The sequence below is a fragment of the Strix uralensis genome, chromosome Z (genome assembly GCF_047716275.1).
Source record: "Strix uralensis isolate ZFMK-TIS-50842 chromosome Z, bStrUra1, whole genome shotgun sequence".
Taxonomy (NCBI): Eukaryota; Metazoa; Chordata; class Aves; order Strigiformes; family Strigidae; genus Strix; species Strix uralensis.
The window spans coordinates 15,200,778-15,225,046 of NC_134012.1; the positions used below are offsets into that span (position 1 = coordinate 15,200,778).

At 35.3% G+C, this 24,269-nt stretch overlaps 1 protein-coding gene across 3 annotated transcripts in view; it reads left to right on the forward strand.

Annotated features, from left to right (window-relative positions):
- The window catches only part of AP3B1 (adaptor related protein complex 3 subunit beta 1), a 163,507-nt gene that overhangs the window by 94,701 nt on the left and 44,537 nt on the right, over positions 1-24,269 (forward strand). For all 3 annotated transcript variants that reach the window (XR_012627025.1, XM_074855625.1, XM_074855624.1), the window contains exons 17-22: positions 472-602; positions 2,762-2,873; positions 4,269-4,425; positions 7,179-7,353; positions 14,828-14,900; positions 15,740-15,861. Coding sequence is in view for 2 of the 3 variants with exons in the window: in XM_074855625.1 (XP_074711726.1) it covers positions 472-602; positions 2,762-2,873; positions 4,269-4,425; positions 7,179-7,353; positions 14,828-14,900; positions 15,740-15,861 (770 nt within the window). In the remaining variant the exon portion in view is untranslated. The remainder of the gene's footprint in view (positions 1-471; positions 603-2,761; positions 2,874-4,268; positions 4,426-7,178; positions 7,354-14,827; positions 14,901-15,739; positions 15,862-24,269) is intronic.

The following is a 24,269-nucleotide window of genomic DNA, read 5'->3' on the forward strand; positions in this document are numbered from 1 at the left end:
AAAGGTTATCAGGTTATCTTAATTAAAAATGCTCTGTTATTGAGACGATTTGCGATTTTAATTTTCATACTTACTTAGTCCCAGTTTTGAAGCTCTAAAAGGAGCTCCATTTTGAAGAAAAACTATTAAAATTCTGGATGTGTTTGTGCCAAGACATGTATATGGATTGTTTAACTCTGCTGTCATTCTTAATATTCACAGTAAAGTAATTTTTAGAGAAGCTACATTTCAGAGCAACACCTCTAAACACACTGACTGATTAGCTTTTTTATTGACCATTATGGGGGAGATTATTGTAATCTATGGACTGAAATCAGTTTTCTGACCTATGAAGAGCTTCCTAGTTTATATTTATTCCATGACATTTGAGGTAATATAATGGCAATTACCTTTAGTCCTGATTAAGATTGCTCTTTGTGGTAGAGCTCATGGTGTTTGTGTATTTCTCCCCTCCCTCCTTTTTTTTCATAGATCGGGATCATTTCCAGCTTGGCACCTTGTCTCACACACTGAACAGCCGAGCCACCGGCTACCTGGAGCTGTCCAACTGGCCAGAGGTGGCCCCTGACCCTTCTGTCAGAAATGTTGACGTAGCTGAGTTGGTACGTCAGCATCTTTAAAAGAAACTTTGCTGAAGGCACTTGTCAATATAGAATATTAACCTAAAAATACAAGTATTTAGGTACTATCTGTATGCTGTGCTGAAAAACATTGATGCATGTGAACATGCATGTTCCTTATTTTAGCTTGGAAACGGAACATTTGGAAACCTGCATGATTCTTGTTCGTTTCTTTTCAATGAGAGGAGCGGATCAGCTGTAGGCCACTTCTGCTTCACTTGTGGATTAAATGGGCTTTTTTCCCCCTCCATCTCACATCCGATTTCATAGCTGTTACATTTGCTGTGCTGCAGTATGTTAATTGCTGTTAATGATGAGAGTAGCTGGACTACCAAAGTAGGAGGTGAGTGGAGGTTTGTTCATGTACAAATCCAAGTCTAAACAGAAAAAAATAGGTAATATAAACAAAAGGCAGTGGCAGGGGGAAAAATGAGGTATGTTTCGAAGTGTAAAGTTTGGAAGAGACCAGGGTTTACATTTCAGATCATCTGGAGAGAATTAGGGAAGTTTATAACAGGGAAACATAATCTGTTAGTGCACTAGTCTTTTGTTGACATTACAGGGCTGGTTGTCTACTACCAATAGCTTTTTGTTACTGGATTGTAAACTTTGAGGCAAAGTCATGTTCTGGTATCGGAGTTGTGATTTATGCATCAGGTACCAGAGTCCTACTAAATGTCAGTGAAAGCTATTGAACAGTAACAGAAATGTAAATGTATTGGAATATAGTGTGCTGATGGTGCTCCTGGAGGTATGTCGTTGTAACAGGTATACCCATGGTCCTTGCCATGAGCCAACTTCTACAGTAAATTGCACATGAATTAATTTGCCTATTAGATGTTAGGCATAGAATGGGTAGAGAAAATTGTAAAAAATAGGTATGACTTGCAGAAGCCAGTGAACAGCAATGTGGTAGAACAGGCATTTCTCCTTAATACTTTAATATTTCTTGTCTACCTTCTTTATACATTTCAGGAAAAGAGGTATTTGTGTACAAACTTTTGAAAGCTTTTATGGGGAGAATCTGAAGGCAATCAGCTCAAACAGGGGATTGTAAATGATAGGGTTGGCATGAAAGAATGTGTAAAGGTGCCAGCATCCATAAAAACAAAACATATTGCAGGAAATTGATCAAATGGAGTAACATCCATCTACAATATAACAGAAAATATCTCCCTCCAACCATTTAAACCTTAAAACAAACATGAAAATCCTTTTCCCATGATTTTTTGGAAGTATTTTCTTTGGAGAACGGTCATCTCATTGTCATTAATTTTGTGGTTCCTCTAATACTGCTTGTGCCTACACAATGTACATGAGTGAAGCTGAGTTGTTAAGCTGCAATCCACAATTAAATTGGCATTTATATGCAAAAGCATACTGGCTTTTTAAAACACCAGTTGCTGGTTGGAGCATTACAAGGCTTTAGCAACTTTTGGTGTTTAAGAGGAATCCAGTGCATCTCTAGAGCTGTACACCATTGCAAGTCACTGTTAGAGCTGTTTCAAAAGTTAAGTCTTAGTCCAGATCAGCGCAGTCACCGAGGCAGACCTGTACCACTCTGTTTATATAGTTGTCTGCCTATTTGATATTTACTGGCCTGAGTTTTTCTTCTGCTTCTCTAGTAGTATAGGGGGTATGGGAAGAAAGAAAGTCTGGCCAAAATATTGTCACATTCTGGTGTTCTCTTGGTAGTAACAATTCCTTTGTGGCTGCTGGAACTTCTGCTGCCTACTGGGTCCACATCTGTTTTCCCCTTAAAACTTCAAATGATAAAGGTGGTGACTAGCCATATTTACCCTTCATTCTAGTCATAGGCTAAATACAGCTGGATCTAGAGATAAAACTCTTAGACTTCAGGTTCTTTTGGCATAGAAATTTATTTATGGTTACTGATGCTTTTAATCTGCCTTAGTAAATCTTTTTCTAGACTCTCTAACAGACATATCTCACATTTTATAGGTATGTACAAAACTTTTAGTTCTCCTAATTGTGTAAAATAAGAGAAATTTAATAGTTTCTCTTGACTTGCTTAGAGGATTTATTTAGAAACTGGTTAATACTACTACTGCAAGTGATTTTTCTTTGCTGTGTTGGGTTGCTGGTTGTAAAAGTAAATTTAAGTTGAAATTTATTTACAGACAAAGGAATGGACTGGAATTCTAGGTATAACTAAGAAAGAGAAACCTACAGAAAAGTTCTACTCTGAATCAGAAGAGGAGGAAGATGAGTCTACCAATACCAGTTCATCAAGTAGGTGTTTGGAAAGCAACTTGCATCTCCACTGCCTGGAGAACTGTATCTTCAGAACTGGTGGCTACTTAAAAAGAATTGGAAAAAATTTCAAAAAAAGACAGAGCCACGTATAAAGTCAGGAAATCGGGGGAAAGTTTTACATTCACTGTAGTTGTGCAGTAACTGCTAATTTTACAGATATGGCTTGTATGTTTAATAAATGAGTTAGACATTGCTTTGTTTCTCAGTTAAAAAAGCTGGCATGCTATTTTCATCCTGCTTTGAGTCTACTAAGAGTAGTGACAGTTTGTAACTTCAATTAAAACTAAAGGCACCTAACTTTTTGAGGGAAGAATGCCCATATGCTTGGTTGTTGGGAACCATAAGTCTTGAATGTTTTTTGTAATTCACTGTCAGTGAAGTACGATTTTGATAGCATGTGCTGCTGTGTTGATAAATGGCCAAACGTGTTTAGCTGTGTAGTCTTTCATGGTGTCTATTCAGTAAATTATGTTGTAGTATTGCTCTTAAGTTCTACACAATGTTTTCTATTTATTCTGATGGGGGTGATTATGGAGAAGATAACTGACAGCTGCCTGTCAAGTTCAGTGAGCAAAGGTTCTTTAGAACAGTCTCCTACTTAATGCCAGATAGGCAGTTCCCCAAGACAGCTGTTTCAGCAGATGTTAATATAGTTCAGGTGTAGTGAAGAACATCATTCTCCCAGGTCCAGGCTTTAGACACAGAAAATGTTTGTCATTAGAGACTTAAAAGAATTATCAGCATGTAGTTGAATGGAAGAGGAGCACCTTAAAATCTGAATATGGAGCTTCTTTCATCTCATTCCTACACTGAGGAAATATGCAGAAGTGCTTAGGAGTTGTATCACTGAAATTAATGATCTTTGAAGCAAGAAAAGAATCTATTCACTTCAGATATTTGAATATTTGGTAGCTATATGATTAATTAGAGGATGAATAATTTGTTTAAAGCAGTGATTCAATCATCATCACTATCAGGATAAGAACAGATTATCTAATTAAGCAATTGGTTGAAAAGATAATCTTGCAGTTAAGTGAATGTGTAGATTAGAGAATTTGAGGTCATCTCCAACTCATGATAAGGTTATGTAATTCTGAAGAATCCACATGTAATTATTTTACTATTAGTCTTTCTAATTTGATAAAGTATAATACTGTGGGCTGAAGAGGACTAGTCTTTAACCAACAAAATTTTGTAAATGTTAGGGGAAAGTGATATTGCCCACTTTTGACAAAGGGTAAATAATGCTAAAGCCTGCAGTTGGATCTTAAAATACTAAAACATTTTTTTATTTAGGACAAACTTGGATTCCAAAAATACTAATTATGTAAGATATTTAGAAAAAAAATGTAAGAGTTGTTTTTATTTCAGAGAGCGAGTCTGGCAGTGAAAATGAGAAGGAAGATAAGGAGGAAAGCAGCAGTGATGAGAGTAGTGGGAGTTCCTCTTCCGGTGAAGAATCGAGTGACAGTGAATCAGACAGCAAGGAAAGTACTGCAAACAAAACATCTAGAGCTGCTGCTGAAAGGTGGATATGCATTTTTATGGTTTTTAGTTTTTCGTGATACTACCTGTTACGGCAATCTTCCTGTAAACAGTCTGCTAAGCCTTTAATTAGGCTTTTTTTGGGGGTATATTGGCCAAGGAGTGCTGTCTCCTGTTTCAGTGTATGCCAGTAATATTCAGTGTATGAACGGAATTTTGATGAAACATATTTTCATTAATCAAACTACTCTTATGTTTGGAATTAATTTCTGACTTCAGTAAAATCTTGGGTGGCTTTTTGAAAATTGATGTAACCTTGGGAGGCTGTATAAGTGATCAAACAGTTGTGTGAAACACTTAATTACCTTTTGCAGCAATTTTGCTGAGAGCTAAAATTAAGTCCTTCAACATTTTTCCATTATGTAACTAAGACAATTGATTTTTCTAAATAATGTTATATTAAAAAGATTATGATCCAAATATTAGAGGCAAGGGCTGTGAAGGGAAACGGTCATAAGATATTTAAGTGTTAGCGCTTTTTAAGATTGCCCATTATCAACAGCATTATCGTGTATTAAAGTATCATTAAAATTTTGAGTAATTGGGGCTAATACCTTGGATTGTATGAATCTGTTTCTTCCACTGCTGTCAGCAAGTGGCCTCTGCAGACATGATCGCCCTTTACTCTGTAGTCTGCTGCCAGCTCACTTGATGAGTTTGCAGCTCAGCTCAGTCGTGGCTGACAGCACTGATTGGGGCGCAGTACGCACTCTGCTCCTTTTATTACAGACAGTAATTAAAGCAGCTCGCCTTGCCACTTCCATAACAAACACAGCATAATGCCCTAATTATGACTTTATTAATTTAAGTCAGAATTTAATGATTTTAAAAGTGATTTATATTGTTTTTCCTGTTCAGAACAAATGAAATCTGTAGGTTAAATTAATACAGGCTTTTCATCATCACAAAGTTAAAAAGCTAGTTACCAGTAAATTCTTTTCATTAGAATAACATCTGAAATTTTAAGCAGTAAGGTAAACAATGATTACCTATCAAAACTGGCAGATACACAATAAAGTAACACTTTTAATCTTTAAATCTAGTTTTAGAGATAAGCTAAATGGTTGAAAAACAACTTCATTTATATAATGGGTTCACAGTAACTTATTTGTTGATGCAACTACAGCTTCTGTTCAATGGCAATGAAGAAAATGTAGATAATTTTGTCAGTACCTGTGTTACACATCATGAAGAAGAAACTTTAAACAGTATACGCTAGTGAATTTTTGTTTAGCTGATTGACCTCAAACAAGTTTTTAAATGTTGTCATGTTGAAATGTAATTTTTATAGTACCTTATTTTTCACCATGATTTTAACAATCAGATATGCTGTATTAGACTGGTTTTGTCATGTGTACTCTTGTTTCATGTTTAGCTTTGCAAGCTTCAGGTTTGCTGCTTTCAGAAAAAAAATGTTTGGCTAAAATTTGTGGGGTTGATTTCAACTTCTGTTACATGGGTAGGAATTATTAGCATGGCTTAAATGTTAGCACTGATTTTTAATAATTTTAATTAAATTTGATTAAATTCAGTCCTGTGAAGTTCTTGGGAGGAAGATGTCATTGCCCTATTTTCCTTTCTGTCATGCTAGATTTTTTCAATTCCCCTTCTCTGTATTTTTCCCTTCTAAAAACATTGCTATCTCAAACATTAATGCAGCATGGTACATTCTTTTGTACTGCTCCTGAAGCTAAGCAAAAATGTATAACAGCTTAATTTGAGCCCAAAGGGACTCTTAATAGTTGAGTGGTCTGGATTTGTTTAATTATTGTTAACCTTGTTATCCTTCAAGCACTTTAGTAGCCAATTTATTGTCTTGGGGAGGAAGCTGATTCAGGTGGTATATGAAACACCTGATTTGGAAGTATAAAATGGTTGCCTGCAGATCCAAGAGCAAAGGTTCTTTTTCTCTGTGCCAATACTAATTTATCTGCTCCATGATAACTATTAGAAAACAAATTTCATTTGCTGCCATATTTCTAGGTAGTAACTCCCTCTAAGACAAAAGGGTGATCTCCTAATTGGTAGTTATAGTATTATTAGAAGCGAACAATTCAGATTTTAATAATATTCAGAGGCTGTTAGCACAGAGCAACATAATCCAACATTGCCAGGGTGAGCAGAACTTTACTGTGTGGAGAATAATGTCTCTGAAGTCCATTAGCTGTAAGATACTCCATATGACCAAAAATGTCAGCATGTAATGGCTCTTTTGTATAAACTCTTTAATGGGTTGAAATATTTGTAGATATTGTAGGTCTTATTTCTAGGTGGTTTGATTTAGAAGAGTTAACGAAGAAGTAAATTCAATGCATTGCTTTTTTTTTAAAGCAAAATTACTTTGCAAATTATCTTATAACCCATCAAGATTATGTTAATCAAAGGTGGAGTCTGAAAGTTCCTTTATATAAAAGGGTGTCTACACTTCTTTCTGAAATGTCACAAGCTGGATGCATGGAAATAATATTTTAAATACTTAATATGTTCATATTTTTTGTTTGGCTGTTTCATTGGTTTAGACTATATGTGGTGAATTATTCTGTAATGTGATACAACAATTTTGTGTACCCTTAAATAAGCTACTACTTCTGCCAACTTAGCTGAGTTGTGTATCATGAAGAAATACTGACATAAAGCTCATTTAATAAAACTTTGAAATGTTAATGCAGGGTATTACCTAAGCAGATTCCTTTGGTGGTTTTACACGTCCCTTGACATTTTTTTTTCAATATGTAGTGTTTCAGAGGACATTAAAAAGAAAGCAAAGGGGATCTTCAAAAAGAGAAGCACATCCAGTTCCTCTGATACAGAGTCCACTTCATCAGAAGAAAGTTCTCCAGACTCCAAGTCAGAATCAGACTCTAAAAGTGACTCTGAGTCTGGAAAATCTGGAAGTGCTACCTCTAGTAAGGTAAAATATGTTTTTAAAAAAGCTCTATAAAAGATGATGCATCTAACCATCTATACGTGTTTCTTTCTGCAGGAATGGAGATGGGTAGTGATTTTATAGATACCTAAAAAAACAATTTCTGAAAAAAATTTTTGAGCTTTCATAAAAAAATCAATCCCAAAGTAGTTTGATAATTCAAGCAAGTAAGAACATTTTATAACTAAAAGCATATTTCAGTTTTAATTCTGTTATATTTTTACTCCAGATAGATGAAGAATAAAACCTAATTGATTTTTCAGATTACTGTTGAACTGGTGAAAGCATAGTACATGGATAGTTTGCAAAAATAATATCCTGATGATTATTATATTAAAATAATATTGAAATAATTATATTAAAAGTATCTTAAAAGTATAACTACTACAGGAACTGAGTCTAACAGGAAGCAAAACCAAGAAGCAAATGTTAATACATTGTTTCTTAAGAGTTTGAAGACATTCTAGTAGAACCACTCAGTTTTAAAATTTCCTGTTAAAATTGAGAATAGTGCAGTTAATGCATGTATACTTGAGGTGTATACATAGATTAGTAAAATTAATATTCTTAATGAGTAATCAACTTTTTATTGGTCTCTGTTTCATAGGAATAAAGCTTATAAAGAATTCTGTTACTTCAAATTGTGTTAGGTTTTTTGCAACATTTATGGAGTAGCAAACTTTCAAATATGTCTTTTTTAAATTGCATTTGGAAATGTGTGAAGATGGAAAACTATTCAACAGAGCCATTCATGTGTCAGTTAAATCTTAATTGCTTACCTTAGTGAAGAAAAAGAGGTTAAAAGTTCATTATAGTCAAGCTAGCATTATAGAACTAATGTTAATAACATGAATTGGTTTCTGTTTACCTACCTTTCTTTTAAAAATTTTATGCTAAATCTATTAAGGTAATAAAGTGAAAGAATTTCTGAAACTTATTTTTCTGTTATCAATTACTTCCTGTGCATTTATTTCTATGCATTTTATAAAAAATTTGAAGCGGAAAATTGTAGCTCTGAAGTTTTGAAAATTGTGTGATGTTCCGATGCATTTTAAATTAAGCCCAGACATTTCGGTCAGGACTCCTGTATAGGTGCTGAATAGTCAAAACAGTCATCATTTGTTGCATTTGATGCAGTGGTAGAAGCTGGTGGACAGATGTGTTTTGAACAGTTGAGAGGGAGGGCTGCAACTTTATTAAGCTGTTTCGGTGTGCATTTCCTTTAATTGAAGGGGTAAGGCTCTCTATTTCTCTAAATGTTGAACTTGGTTTGTACATGGTCCTTGTTTTGTAACTTTATAGGTCTGCCTAGGAACTCTGAGTTGTAACCTTAACTTTTAATCTATTCCCTTCTTCTACCAAGTAGAACAAAAGATGAAGTGGGACTGTAGCATTTGAGAAATGGAGGTGTGTTTCCATGGTTGTTTCCATGGTCTGATCATTGTTTCCTGCCCAAATACCACACTGGGTGACACACTTACGTCAAAGTTTCTTCTACTAGAGCAGCCAAACTAGATCTTGCCAAAAAATGGTAGCGCAACAAATGTAACCTAAATCCTCTCAGAATAAACTCCTTTGATGCTAGATGGGACATGAATTAATTCTAACAGTTTGCAGCTTCTCATATTAGCACAGCATTTTGTCACCAGAAAGTAATAGGTACTCTGACCTCCTTAGTTCTGAGCAGCCACTGCAAAACCGTGTTTGCACAATAGTGTCTTCTCTCTTTTTGAAAAATTTGTCCTTTTTCTCAGGATATTGATGCTGTTGTTCATGATTCCTTTCACTACAGTTATCTAAACTGTTCTGGTTATTTCCCAGGATATGTGAGGACTACTAGCATAAAGAAGCTTTTTGTATTTTGAAACAGCAGTTGAGAATGTGTGAAGTCAAACATACTGAAAAATATGAGAACCAGAGTGTCCAGGAAGCTTGGGTTTGTTTTGTGAAGTCAATGAAAAATTGTCAAGACCTTGGATTTTAAGAGAAGACAAAAAATATTGCAGTAGTCCTGAAGTCTTACTTGGTTAAGAAGTACCTAAAAAGAAATGTGTTAGAAACAAAAAGTATTTATAAGCAGTTGACAGAAGACTTGATCAGCGTCAAAGGGTAGAACTGAAAAACTGCAAAACTTTCAAACATCACAAAAAATAGCAATGGGTTTATTTATATGCATGGGTTTAAAGGCAGCAAGAAAAAAAGCGAAGAGCTTCTTGAAAAGATAGCATAGAGCTCAGTATGCAAAAGCTAAGTGTCTATGTTCCTTAAATTCATTTTCATTAAGAAATTAGCACATTTAATGTAAGGGTAACAAGCTATGGCTGATGGACTGTATCAATAGTGGTCATATATGAAGGAGGCAGAGGGGAAGTTAATTTAATGCTCTTGAAGATAGAGGACTATTTCAGTGTACTATGTTAATCTCTAGGACCATGAAGTTTCCATTTAAGCCATGTTGGATGCCTGCATTTATACTTGAGGTGTTTCTGATAATAGCTTATATTCAGAAGTGTAGTTGGATGAGGGGGTGATGGGGAGGATCAGAGGTATTTTGTGCCAAAGGTGATTGTTATGCTAACTAGCTTAATAGATTTTTTGGAGACCTGTTTTGAGCACTGTGGTGATAGGTGGAACTAACTGATGATAACCTAGATAAGCCCTTCCAAGCTGGAAAAGAAAGCAATTGTTAACAAACGTTAAAGAACATTATAGATAAAGTCTTGGATAGAGCCCTTGTGAGGAGGTACATTTTACAAAAACCACCCATGTTAATTTTATTTCCAGAAAAATCTTTTATTTTTTCTGCTTCCTACCTGACTTCTTTTCAGGCCACCCAGGAAGCAGACAGTTTCAGCCAGGGTCTCAGAAATGTGTGGTTTTATTCTGATAGATCTTTTTGGAAAAGCCATTGCTTATATTATTCTGCTACGGGGTACTCCTGATTTGGTCAGTGTGTATGGGGAGATGATTCATTAAGATTTCCTTTCCTTTTAAAAAAAAAAGAAAAGATTTTCTGAAATACATATTGATAAGAGGAGTAGTTAGTAAGCTTGACTTTTATAGTTTCTCGGTTTGCCGCACATGAAGTATGTTACGTAGCTGATGTTTTGGGTGGTGTTTAGCATTTTATATGTTTTGTTGGGCACCATTGCCATGTTCAACAGAATTTTCATAATAAAATAGATTTGATTACACTCACATGGGAGCTTAATTTGTGCATACATCCGTGCATTTACTAACATTAAAATAGGTTACAAAAACTTCAGGTTATTTTTCCTGAATATATTGTTAATGCTTTCATATTTTTTCTCTTGAAGAATCATTTTGAAAAAGCTGTTGTGTTCACTGTAATGAAGCTGCAGTGAATAGAAAAGTTACCCTCTTGTACTGCAGTCTTTTATATAATTTTGAAATATGGATAGTTTGAGGTGTTCGGATACATATTTTATGTTAAGCATAAACACTATAGAGCTAAAATGCGGATTTGAGGATGATGCATATATAAGTAGGTGTCTCTACAGTGGGATTTTAAAATCAGCTATTGGTGACCTCCTTATACAAGTATAATACAGTCACTCAGCTGTTAAAAACCTGATCCACTATTTAAAAAATATACAAAAACAAATTGTCTATCTTTCTGCCTGATCTCTTTTCAAGTGCTAACACAATGGAAACAGTGGGTGATCTGTCAATGCATTTGGATTGTCAATGATGGTTTTGTATAAATATTGGGAGGATAAGAAATAAAATTCGCACAGCAAAATATTATTTCATCTGCCTTTTCTCTGCAGCTCCATGGCTTATGCTGCGGTGTGAAATTCTCATTTTACACACTTTGCAGGCGGAGCACATGAATTATGCATTGAGCAAGAGAAATCTCCTGCTTCAAGTCCTATATGCATTTACCAGGTTCTATCTCTATTACCAAGATGAATTGCAAACGGATAAATGTTTGATGGAATATAGCTTAACTTCTTTGCCTAGTATTCTGCTTTTCCCACAGTGGGCTCTCTTGGTAGGAAACTGGGTTATATTGTAGACTTAGTTTTAAGAAAAAAGATAAAAAATTATGTTACAGAGAAATGCCAGACACGTCAGAGCCTTTTTATTTTCTTGATTTGGAATGCAAAGCTTTTTCCCTCAATAGAAATACCTGTTGGTAGTGTCTGTTGGAGTCATTGGCTATTTATTATTCCTAGAAAGCCAATCAATTTTCTTTTCTTGGAAAAACCAAATTAAAAAATAACCATGTTTGCAATAGGCAAGACCCATGTAAATAGATTTCTTTGATCTTTTGTACAGAATAGCACACAATTAATATATATACCCATATATAGTAATATGCGTATAAATATGAAAATGCCTGTGTGTTTATGTGTATATATAGCATGCATGCACACACATATAAGTAACTGAGTATTTACTTAAGCTTGACACACTTGGCTGAAGTAGAAAATAAGACGTGATCAAATTTGAACATTAGCTTTATCTTGATTTAGTTAGCTTCTGATTTTACATTTCCCAGATGGTAGGGTTGTTGGGGGGTTTTTTTGTTTCTGCTTTTGAGCTGGTTTTTTTTACAGCAAACTGATGTACTTAAGTACAGTATTCTGACAAAGTGTGCAGTAGAAGTTTTTCTTACCATGCATTACCTTGATGTAATGATTCTGTACTTTTATCTTATGACCATTTTATTTTATTTTTAAGTGTAAGAAATAAATTCTCTTGAAGGATTTTTTTCCCCATTTTTAAAGACATATTACGTAGTAGATTCAAAATAATATCAGTGCAGAAATGCATTTTATAAGATCAAATTACATACCAAGCTTTGTGATATGTACTTAGTAACTACTTAAGAATGACAAAATAAGTAATAGAAGAAACAAATTGAAGCATACCGTTGGTGTTTTTTGTGACACAGGATGTTCTGTCTTAATTGTCTTCAGTAAACAGATTAACAGTAAGAGGATTTCTTGACTCTGACTCCTAATTTTTTTAAACCTCTTGACCTAGCAATGCTGCCATTGACAGAACTGAAGCATATTCAAAATTCTCATAGTTGTGCTATAGCCTCTCATGTGGGTGAGCCACTTTTTATAGACTTTAATTGGCTGCATAATAAAAGGGAATGGAGAAATCCCATCTCTGCTGGAATAATTAACAAATATAGAACTCTAGCTAAAAATAACCTTTGAACCTTAATCATAGTTGAAGATAGAACTATATCTTATGGATAAGTGAGGTGTAGGGAGTGAAAGAGTGCGGAAATTGAGGTTTGTTTTTTTTAAATATATTTGCATTTTGTTTAACCATGTTCTCTTTTAGTATGTTCCAGTGTCTGAAGAGTTTGTGGTTTAGCAAATAAAGTTGTGATACATAGTTTATAGTAAAGGTGCTTCAGATAACAGCTAAACCCCTTATTCAGGGCTAAATATTCACCAAATGGTGCTATAAAAAGACTTGGAATTCATTAAAAGAATTGTCATGAAATTGTTTCTCTCACACTCCATAGACATGAGTAATTCAAGTAGAACCTGTATCTTATGAGGATTACTATTTATCCTTATTTCACAGATTTTTTTTAAAAATAGCCAGAACAAGCTTAATGACTTGCCAATAATCACACTGGAAGAGAAAAATGAAGTCTGATAGTTGTGAGCAGAATGGTACTCAAGAGACCGTGTTCTGCAGCAGAGTCCCTCACTAATTCTGGGCAAGGCATATAAGGAATGGAACAGCATTAGCACCGTTTTAAAGATATTTTGTAATATTTCCTTTGTCCAGAGGAGTTTTGTGTTTCAGATAAATAAGCGACAGTAAAACACTCAAATACCATAGTGATAAGGATCACTGAAGTATGTTGATTTAAAAATCATTTTTAAAATAGTGGCTTCCATTCTTCTCTGTCCACAAGAGTCTTCTACTCCCAGAGTATCTAAAGCACATCTGTAATGATCACATAAGTGACTACTGTCTATATGAGCCATGGGCTTATTGAAAGAATGATGAGCAATGTCATTTTGGCTCAGGTCAAGCCTGATAGTCATTAACATCAACAGCTGCCAATAATGAGAACATTAGCTAGTTTCTTCCATGTTCTCTGGAGGGAACTGGAAATTGGGAAAAAATAGACTCAGCTTTATTGTTAGTTTGCAACTGACCATAAGGTTGAGAGACTAGAAGAAAGGGAATGCACCTTTAGAAAAGAAGGGTAATCTTACTCTCTGGTGATAGTCAAAGTGATTCTAGCTGTTGAGTTTCTGAAAGGACTCAAAGCTCCTCTAGGAATTCCTATCCTGAGTGCCTAAAGAGACTGTGACAGCTTGCAAGAAATGCTCAAGAAATGGAGGCCCTGATGGTCATACGGATTTTTACTAATTTATTTAGACCTATTCATTTATTAGAAAAGGTAAAAGATTAATACATGTATATGCATTTAGCTGTCACATGCTGTTGGGGAGGAAACTGCTAAACTAGAAGGTTTACAGAATTTGACTCCTGGAAGGGCTGTTTTTCATTTACTTGCAATACCTTGGATAGTCATCAGTGTCTTAAGGTCTAAAGGCAGTTGACAAATTCTCTGCAAGAATGACAAAGTCTTCTCTTTTGTGAGTGAGCCAGAGAGAGCAAAGGCAGAGGGAGTTCTTCAACTGGTCCAGACAAAAAGGATGTCTGATGAGCATCCAGCGGGTAACATGTCCAGGTTCTGGCTACATCCAAAGATGAATCCTTTTCACTAAACCACCCTACTGGGAGCTCCTATTGAGCTGTGACATATTAAATTCTGTCCTGGATCATCACTGTTTAGACATGTTCTATAGGTGTGACCGACACTCACTAAATTTGTTTGGAACTTTTATTTAGCTGTACTGAAACAAATTTTGTTGAAATACTCTGTTTGCCAAGTAACCAGGATTATGCAATTACTGCTCTACTTAAAGTACTACCAATCATTACTGGAGCTCATCTTAAGGCTTAAAATTGTAACTTTTTTGTGACAAAAATCAACTTTTTGTTATTTGTCCAGCAGTTAAGTAAAATCCCAGTAGATGATTGGGATTCCGTGCTACTAGGTAAGTGCAGATAACACTGCTTTCTTATTGAATGGATTTTGTCCTGTTTTTCATATGGAAACAGAAATGTTAGTACCAAATCTTTTGTCTTCAAAAAAAATGCTTCTATCTCTATTTTAATGGTCTCAACAGAAGTGTCCAAAAGTTTTCTTTGAGTAGCAACTATTATTAATACTAAACAAAAACATGAGCTTCAGAGGAGTAGATGTAACTCAAATGTGGAGTTTAGGTTCAGCTTACCTGTATCAAGAAATCTCTCTCACGAGGTAAATTCTCTGAATGCTGAGCCCTGAACAGCAGAGAAGATACACTTTGCTTTATAAAAGTATTAAAGACTTTTCTTTTGCTGATGTGGTAAAAGAAAAAATATTCATATATTTTGACAGAAAGAAGACAAACCAGTACAAGATAGAAAAGCTCCAAATAAACAAGATGTGTTTCTCTTAGATCTAGATGATTGTAAGTATCTTGATTAAAGCCTCATTTTTCCCATGGCATAAATTCAATTCAGTTAATGAATTTTAAATGTCTGAAACGTTGATGATGATAATTTATCGTACCAGCTTCCTGACCAAAAAAAAAAAATTGCTTAGACTATGAACTTATTTTTAAGCATAAGTTTTACAATTCGTGATTTTGTTTATTTTAGAACTGAGAAAAAGTTTCAGAGTTTAGAATATATTGGTATGTAAAACATTTATTTTGGAAAGTTTTGTATGTCTGGACTTGTTTTCTCTTAAAGTGGGCTTATTTTCTCAGTTGTCAATGGATGTTACTTGTACAACATCTGTGCAACCTATGAACCAACTGTGGTGCTATAATTAGATACTAAAAATCACAGTTTTGAAGAACGGATTAAAACATAATCTTGGAAGGGTAGGGTAGAGCTGGCACTGGTTTTTGGCTATGCTTTGTAGTGCCATTCTTCAAGTTTACTTCTATAGGTGCAACACATGTTACAGTTGCATTAATATGTACTTTGCACATAGCTTGTAATTGAAAATGTGCTGCATATTATGGATCAGACTGAAGGATAAAATAGAGGAAGAAATGGGAGAGGAGGACAAAATATTTCTAATGTAAATAACATGGTCTATACATATCAGTTTTATATTTTCATTGTTTGAGTATTGGGGTCATATGTATGAAAAAATAATCTTCTGCTATTAAGAAACATATATAGAAGGATAAAATAATTAGATCAAGATGTAAAACCTTTTTACACTTAATAAAAATAGCTCATTGTCCTTCCTAGTGGTTTTGGGGTTTTTTTTAAATCAATTGCCTTTTACTTCTAGTCTGTCCTGTGACAACTCCTGTGGCAGTTCCTACAGTGGCAGTTCCTATAGCAGCTGTTTTGTCCCCAAGTTCAACAGCAGACCTAGAGGGATTAAGTCTGTCAAGTTCATCAGTCATAGATGTAAGTAGCCTTTAAAAAGGAGGTGGGAAGTGGGGGGTGTGTCTTAATTTAAGCATTTCACATGTTTTTGAGGCAGTCATTAACGTGATTTTTTTAAAAGTATTTTCATCTATAAAGGTCTTGTATGAAATTCTGGTTTACATGCAAGTCTGACAGCTTTTCTTATCTGTACTAATTACATTCTGAAATGTGGAGAAAAGTATGAATATTGCATGTCTGAGAAGGATGCCTTCAAGGATTTTCAACTTTCTTTTTCAATTTTGTCTTTTTCTCTGCCTCGTGGAAACTTTAATTCACGAAATAAGTAAAATAAGTATCTAAACTATACAAATCTTTCAAATCATTCAGTTGCTACACTATCAAAAATAAAACTACAAGAAAATCACATCCCCATTAATCCTCAGCCTGTTTGTTTTCTGTACATGGCTCCAATTATGACATTTTGCTACTTGGAAATATTTTTTCATGAGTATATGAAGCAGACCCCCTGGGTGCAAATAAAAAGGGTATAGATTTACAATCAGTGATGTATCAGTATGTGTCATAATTTATTCTGTTTGTACTTCCTGCTCTGTAGCACTTTCCATTAGGGAATCTCAAAACTATAGGTATAATTACGGTTAGCAAAGTCATGGAGGTAGAGGGCATTGCTGTGTTGGGTGAAGGGATAGTAGCTTGTGTTCTTTTTTGGTTTTGGGGGTTTTTTTCAGTCATTTTGTGTGCGCAATTTAAATTTGCAATTTAATAACGAATTGCAGCAGTATAACATAGGATACTTATCCTTGTGAAAGTGGGTGGGAGTGACCAGAAAAAATACCAGAGGCACAGGCATTTTTTTAGCCTAGCCTTGTTTCTAATGAGACTGGTATATGGAACCTACACTGCAACTTTAATAATTGCTGATAAAGTACTTTGTGCTGGCTTTGGGAGCAATACATTTGCAAAATCAAATACTTCTTACGTAAAGGAGTTGCATGAATGATTTGACTCAAGAAATAAAAGATTTTAGCTGTTGATTCAGTTTCATATTTACAGGCTTTAAAATTTGGTGTTGAAAAGGTAGACTTTCAGATAATGTGTTGGATATTAGCCTTATCTAAGAAAATTGTGATGCAATTTAAATTTCCAGCAGAGCAGTAACAATCCGTGTAACTTTACCTGATGCGTAGTTGTTCACGTGTCACGCAGTCTGAAAATGCCAGAAACTCTCTTCCGTGTTATTTTTCAGTGCAGTATGCAGCGTTAGGTGACAAGCCTGAGTTTAACTATAACTGTGTTGTTATTCCTGTGATTGCAATCCCACAACGGCTTCTTTGCCATCCTTTATGGCTTTGACAGCTCAAAACACAGGCAAACATCTGTTTTCCTGACTCTGGGTTAGCTTAAGAATGACTCTGGTGTCTTTGCTTTACTTCAGAATTGTCATCTTTGAGGGTAAGTTAAAGATAGCAATTGCTAACGTCAGAAGCTTTACACCCCTGTTGACAATGTCTTTAGTCCTTTAATCATCTGCTGTACCTGAACACATGTTCCACTCCCACGTTCATGCTTGCTTTCCTCATAATTGCCACTATTCATTTGTTAAATTGCGGCTCCCCATTCTTCAGAAGGTAGCTGCAATGAAATAGAGTATTAGTATTAATTCTAGAAAATTAGAAAGAGCTAGAAGGTGTAGTCTAAAGAGCAGAAGTAGTTCCTGGATGAAAGGGTTGATTCTGCAAAATGCGTTGTTCTTGCTACTGCTGAGTTCCTGGTAAAACACGTAACCAGCAAAGAAGCTGGAACATTTCCTCATACTCCCTGCTCTGGAAACAACCCAAATCACGTAAGGACTAATTGTTGCTGCCTGGATAGTGATTACATGTTTTGGGCTGTATTCAGTTTTCAGATGTAAGGTCAACTCTCATTGCTGTTGATAACTGCAAATGTACATGAGGTCCTTTGCTGAGTTTTGTGTACCAGGAAACAACAAAAATTAAACACTAAGGTTAAAAACTGTGCTTTCAAATTATATCCATATATTGTAAAAAGTCTTGCATGCAAGTAGTTAGATAACTATTGTCACATGTTGTTCAGCACCATCAGGTAATTTTCTAAAAATGAAAATACAAAAACATCTTAAGACTTTATGTGGGAATATCCCTCTTAAAATAGTATTTTGAGTTTAATCTGTGGTGACTAATTCTAAAAATAAGGAACATAGTTGTCATACTTCAGAAAACTTTTTCTTCCTTCAGTGGGAAAGAAAATGAATTTAACTGTAGGGCACATGCCAAACTAACAGTGAGAAATTAATTTATTACTAGGCAATGGAGAGCATGGAGTAAAAATAGATAAGTACAGTATATGACCCTAATATCAAAGAAATGTAGCAGCCACTTATTTTGGAATGTGTCAGGCGGTCTATTATTCAAATCATTCAGCACTGTAATTGGATACAGCTTTTAGAAAACTTAGAACTCCAAATTCTTAGCTGCTGAACATTATGAAAGCATAACTACATGAATGGTTTTACAGTAATGGTATGGGTCTCTTTAAACCTACAAAACCAAAATATCCTTGAATAGAAACTACAGTGCACAACCTGATGCTTTGTCCTGCAGCTCATTTGTTTTTGTGATTCATGTTTATATATAGCACATTTCCCCCTCATATAAACCTACACGTGCATATTATAGTTTGTTCCAGGAAAAACAAAATTCTCTGGTGATTTATGGGTAACTTTTTTCCAACTGAATGCACAACATAGTAAAGCCTTGTGTACGCTTCTGCCCTGGTACATGTAGTCCATCTTCAGGTGGCTCAACCAAACCAGGTAACTGAGGTCACCAGAGGCTGCTGTGGGGCTTTTCAGGGTGTAGATGCAAGGGAAGTGAGACCTAAGTGCTTGGGGAAACTCTGCATTTAGAGTCGATTGAGTTTTAGATGGATACATTTGCAGGCTTAAAGATGTGGTGCCAATGAAAACCTACATGAGAGAAAGCTGCAAGCTGTCAGTGTAAAGTGGTTTTCTGAAAACAGTGTAAATAGGTGTTGTCCTCTAAAGAGAGGTCATAAAGTGAGAGAAGAGAGAATTGAAAGCAACACTCATGGATGACATAAGGACAGAAAGGGTTATAACGTGCTGCAGGAAATAATATTTTGAGGAGGAACGGTGAGAGGAGGAAGAGGAGAGAGCTATGATATCAGAGAGGAGCAGGAGACAGGAGTGATCAGATGTTCCTACCCATCACACAGCTGATGAGAAAAAAATCTAAACCACCTGTTCTTTTCTCATGAGGATTTTAGATGGTAAAGATGTACAGGTGACTGCTCTCCTGTATGTGTAGAGCCCTGAGTATGCTGCATATGACAATTAACTGGTAAAAATGACACATAATTTTAAAAATAAAATTAGTGAGAAGGAAATACTGCTTTGGTAGCAAGAAGTTTGTTATGATTTAGAACAGTGTTAGTACAAGGAAGAATTGACAGCTGGATATGAGCTCTGATGGTAGCAGCAGTTGGATGGGGCAAAAAGTGTGTGGAAGTATGGGCTGAGCTGAGTATATTTTGAGGGGAGAAGATTGTTTCCCCTGCCCCAAATAGAGGATAATTTGGGGAAAAAGTCAAAGGTGAATAAGAGAAGTTCATGATAAAAGCGTGTAGCAGAAGAGGGGAAAACTTGTTTTAGTGAGGAGGTACTTATAAAAATATTTGATGCAACAGTTTAGTGTTGCCATTAATTGTTGTGCATGTGGAATTATGGTATAATTGTAGAAGTGGTACCGCTTTACTTACTATGGTTTTATTCAACATGTTCAGTGTATTCTCTTGATAGTAGTTATTACTGGCAATACACGTTTTTATTGTTTCCTCCTACTCGGAGTTCCACAGAAAGTGTTTGGGAAGGGAGGAGTAAATCATCATGTTTTCTGTCTCATGTCTTCTACAGAACTTTTGACTGAGATCCACTTTGAGAACTTTAGAGTGGTGATGCATGGAGCAGAAATAATAGCTTTTGACAAAAGTCAAGGTCGAGCTGCAGACCTGTCAAACCAGGTGATAAATACATTTAATTCCAAATTGAGCACCCTTACAGAATTCCTTGAGAAATAGTAAATGTGAATTCCCTCAATATTCAACTAGAGACGTTTTCAGAATAGGAGAACACCTTAAATGGTATTTTAATTTCTAAGTTGTTGAGGTAGCCTTTCCAGGGGAAGACTTTCTTATCATTTGGGTTGCTTTGCCCATTTAGGCTGTTTCTGATTCCATTATAGCAAGTGTTAAGATTGACTCTGAAGTATATTCTTGTCCTGTATGAAGGTTCTCTTCTTAGAAGTACCAGAAACACAAGGACTGCAATAATGGATTATATCATGGCTCTAGTCTGGTATGCAGCTTGCAGGAAAGGTTAGCATGAGTGCTTAAAAATTTGCAAAATCCTACAGTAGAGAAATGAATAGTAGTTCTTCCAAAGAGGTGTTGGTATGCACTCAACTTCATGCATTTTATTTTTTCAGAGCTTTTTTAGTAATAATTATTACTTAACTAGATGCATTTGTCATTCATATAAGCTCTGGTCTGAGTTCTTACTCAGTAATGGTTGTATGAGAAGAAACATTAACTTGTTAATGTCATGAAAGAGATGTAGTGCAATCACTTGTGATAGCAACAGACTGCATGCGATTGTTCAACTAGATTCTTGATACTCTTCTGCCCAGTGTTGCTCAGAGAGATTTTGATCAATTACCATTGGTTTTTAAATAAATAGTTTTATATTTCTGTAAATATATCCAGTCCCTCTTAGGATGCTTCTAAAATTTTTTATTCAGACAAAAGATGTTTCTTTTAAGTCGGTTTTCAGTGTTAGCCACATCTCTTCTATCAGATGTTTTTGTGGTTTTGTGTTATCCTAACACAGGCTTATGGTATCCTTAATATCATTTTATTATTTTTTACAGTTCACCATTTGCCCTCCTGTTTTTCAGTTTCCTGTAGGAAATGTCTCATCTTTTGGTGTCTTGTCACAGGAAAGCTTTTTCCTGTTGTTGCATTTAAGATAATGAATTAATTTGGTAAGAGATTAATCCCCTTGCGTTCTAGCTGGTCCTCAGAGATTAGAAGGGCTAGGGGCGGCTGGACTTATCTCTTCATAGGTATGCCAGTTGAGGCCGTAACTATAGGCCTGACACCAGATGCACGAACAGCCTGTATGCTGTAGGTCCAGCTGCATTCAAGAGAAGCAGTCAGTTTCACTAATAGCACAGTTTATTCTTATGCAACATCTACAGATTCTTTAAGATTGCCTACGATAAACGAACAAACTGCAGGTTGGCTATATAGCACTACACACAAAAAACCAATTGCAATCACACACAGTTCCTGGGTAATCAGCGTAGCCGAGGGCTCAAATCTTACCAAAAGATGGCCTTTCTGGGGTGGGGCGAGAAGCACAAACCCATCGATCTGTCCCTCCGATTTCGTGTCAGATTATTGTCCCTCCAAGTTAGATACAAACTCAGGGTAGTATTTATCTAAGTGTGTATGTGTGAGTGGGTGGGACTGTGGTCAAGCCATTGTTTCTTGAGTAACAACATTGCGCATTCCTTGCTGCAAGGTGTGCACTGTTTTTGTGGGAAAAGAGGAAGAATGAGAGATAAGGTCCACAGAGTACTCTAAAACAGTCCTTGAGAGAAGGGGAAGAGCAGGAGATAAATCTGCATAGTCATGTCAAATGTTCCCTGAGAAAAGTGGAAGAATGGGACCACGCGGTCTCCACGTCGCTTCGCATTCCTCCGTGGTGCCATGGCAACACAAATCAGTGGATCTCCATCCTGTCCTGTGTTTGTTCTGGGCACCATGTGTTAAGGAAATGTGTGGTTTGCTGATTTTTCGCTGGTTTGCTTTTCCCACACTTCCAACACCTATGTGTTAAATGTTGCCATTATACTTCTAAAGCCCACCTTTTTATATAAAGATTGAAATTGGAAGGTTTGGGGGGCGGGGGGAGGTGAAAGGGGAAGTGTGCCACGAGATAGACTACATGTATCCTGTCCCTGTGTGTGCTTATAACTTGTTTGCATTGTTGACCACACCTGTACATCGAGCAGAGATGTTTTTGGAGTTCTGCGTTGTTTGCTCTCCAGTTTAGGATGGTGGCTTTTCCATGTGGAGCAGTTCAAAGTATCTGTGTTGTCTCCATTTTCCCCTACTCTGTGCTCTACAATATTTTTAACTAATATAAGGCTTAATTGAAACCACTTTTTAGAAATATTGTATTTTTGTAGGGTGCCTGGGAAAGTTTATACTTATGAAGCAAGTGAAAAGGTGTAGTCTTAATTTAAGAGTTAAATAGCAACTTTCTCCTAGTGCCACCCAAAATTCAGCTATGCAGCTGATTAGGTGTGACTGATGCTTGTGGGAAAGCAGCGTGGTCCAGTGGATACAGAACTGGGTGTTACATATGGAAAATGAGTTCTATTTTTGGCTTACTACTTGCTGTGTGATCTGGAGGGAGTAAGTTAATCTTTTAGTTTTCCATCTGAAAAATGGGGATAATGATGCTTACTCACCTTGGGAAAGCTCTTGGAGATCTGCAAATGAATGTAGCTGCTCATCAGCAGATATTAACCATTGCCAAGACAGAATAAGGAATGAAACAGACCTGCATACTTAATTTTATTTTTCTGTGTTTATATAAATTTGCTGTATAAGAGGGTGTTTTTAAATTGGTAACATAGTATATGTGTTACCTCAAATATTTGAAAGTTATAATGTCCTTTCAGAAACTGCTTCCACATACCCTTAAAAATGATAGCTTTAAAAAAACCCACTTCTATGACACTATTTTTTAAAGTGTCATTTCACCTTTATTCTTTCATTAGAAATCCATTTATTAATATTTGTGATGATTATTAGTGTTCAAGCCTTAAAAATACCCATCTTATGATTATTAAATGCATTAATACTTAACAAGTTCTACACTTAAGAATTAAGAACCTTCAACTTCTTTTCTTTTATATAAATCCAAGAATTTAATTTGGAAGCTCAAACATGATCTTTCTTCTGAGTCAGAAACAAGTTTCTAATACAAGACATTGGCCCAAATAATAGTATGCCCAGTCTGAGAGGTATATTATATTATTACTATGTATAATCTCATTGATTTAGTTGACTGCTGTGTATTTTAGTACTAGATGTTCTCCAGATTAGGTCTTTTGTTTATGCTTTTATACATAATGTATACATAATATAATTTACATGTATGTTACAAATTGTATGCAATGTATAATTATATAACTTAATTAGTTAGCAATTTGTACATTAATTAAATTTTATTCTGAGTAACCAGGTCTTTGATTAACAGTAGTGCTCATGATTCACTGCTATTTTGCTGTTTTGTTATGTTGGAGTGAAAAAGATTAAACCAATATTCAAATACTGAATTTAAAAATAAAAGTGGTAAAATTGCAAAGAAAGTGCAATTACAATTTTAAAATCCTATTTATAAAATAGAAAGTAAATTGAGGGGGTGTTACTTTCAAAAAATAAACTCCTTTAGATAAGTTACTGTGAGGAGACCCTTGATCTTTTTTTGCCTTCTGTTAGAAGTCCGTACTGTCCTTAAAACTAATCCAACTTTTTTGAGAATTAAGTGCTTAGATCTATGAGACAATTTAAAGTAATGCTTCTTTTTCTTTCCCACATGAAAAATACATATATTATGCTTCTCAAAATAAGACTGTTGGAAACAGATTTGGTGCTAAGTGTTTAAAAACAAGTATGTGTAATGCATGATGATGATTCCATAAGTTATTCTTTAAATATGTAGTGTAGTAATGTATGTAAAACAGAATGTCGTGTATGTGTGTTATGCTCTGTAACTCAGACAGAAGAGAAAGGTAGCCTAAGCTGTATTTTTGTTTTATTTTGTCAATAAAACCTAGCTCTTAAAAATTTCAACCACATCTTTCTAAGGTAACATTTACCTCCTCACATTTTTAGCATCTATCAGACATGACATGGGACATATTCATTGACCCTAAAAATTTTCATCAGTCTCATGCACTGGAAGGGGGCAGCCCCAGCCAGACAAGAGGCTCATTTCAATTTTAACGGCTGTAATTAAAGGTTAATTCACTGAGTCAGGATTAATGAGGAAAGTACAAATGATAGGCAAGCAGCTGCCTTTATAATACAGGATTAGAACAATGCAATTACAATAAGAATTAGAAAAAATCAACTTCCTGAAAAGGTTCTGTAATGAATGAACTGCACTTCTCTGTTTTTAATTGTGGTACTTAAACATGAAGACCCTGTGCAGCACAGTTGTGGGTTTTTTTGTTGTTGTAATAACACTTGATCAACAGTGTGTCTAATAAGATAGTATGCCAACTACAATGACAGCAACTGTTACATTGATA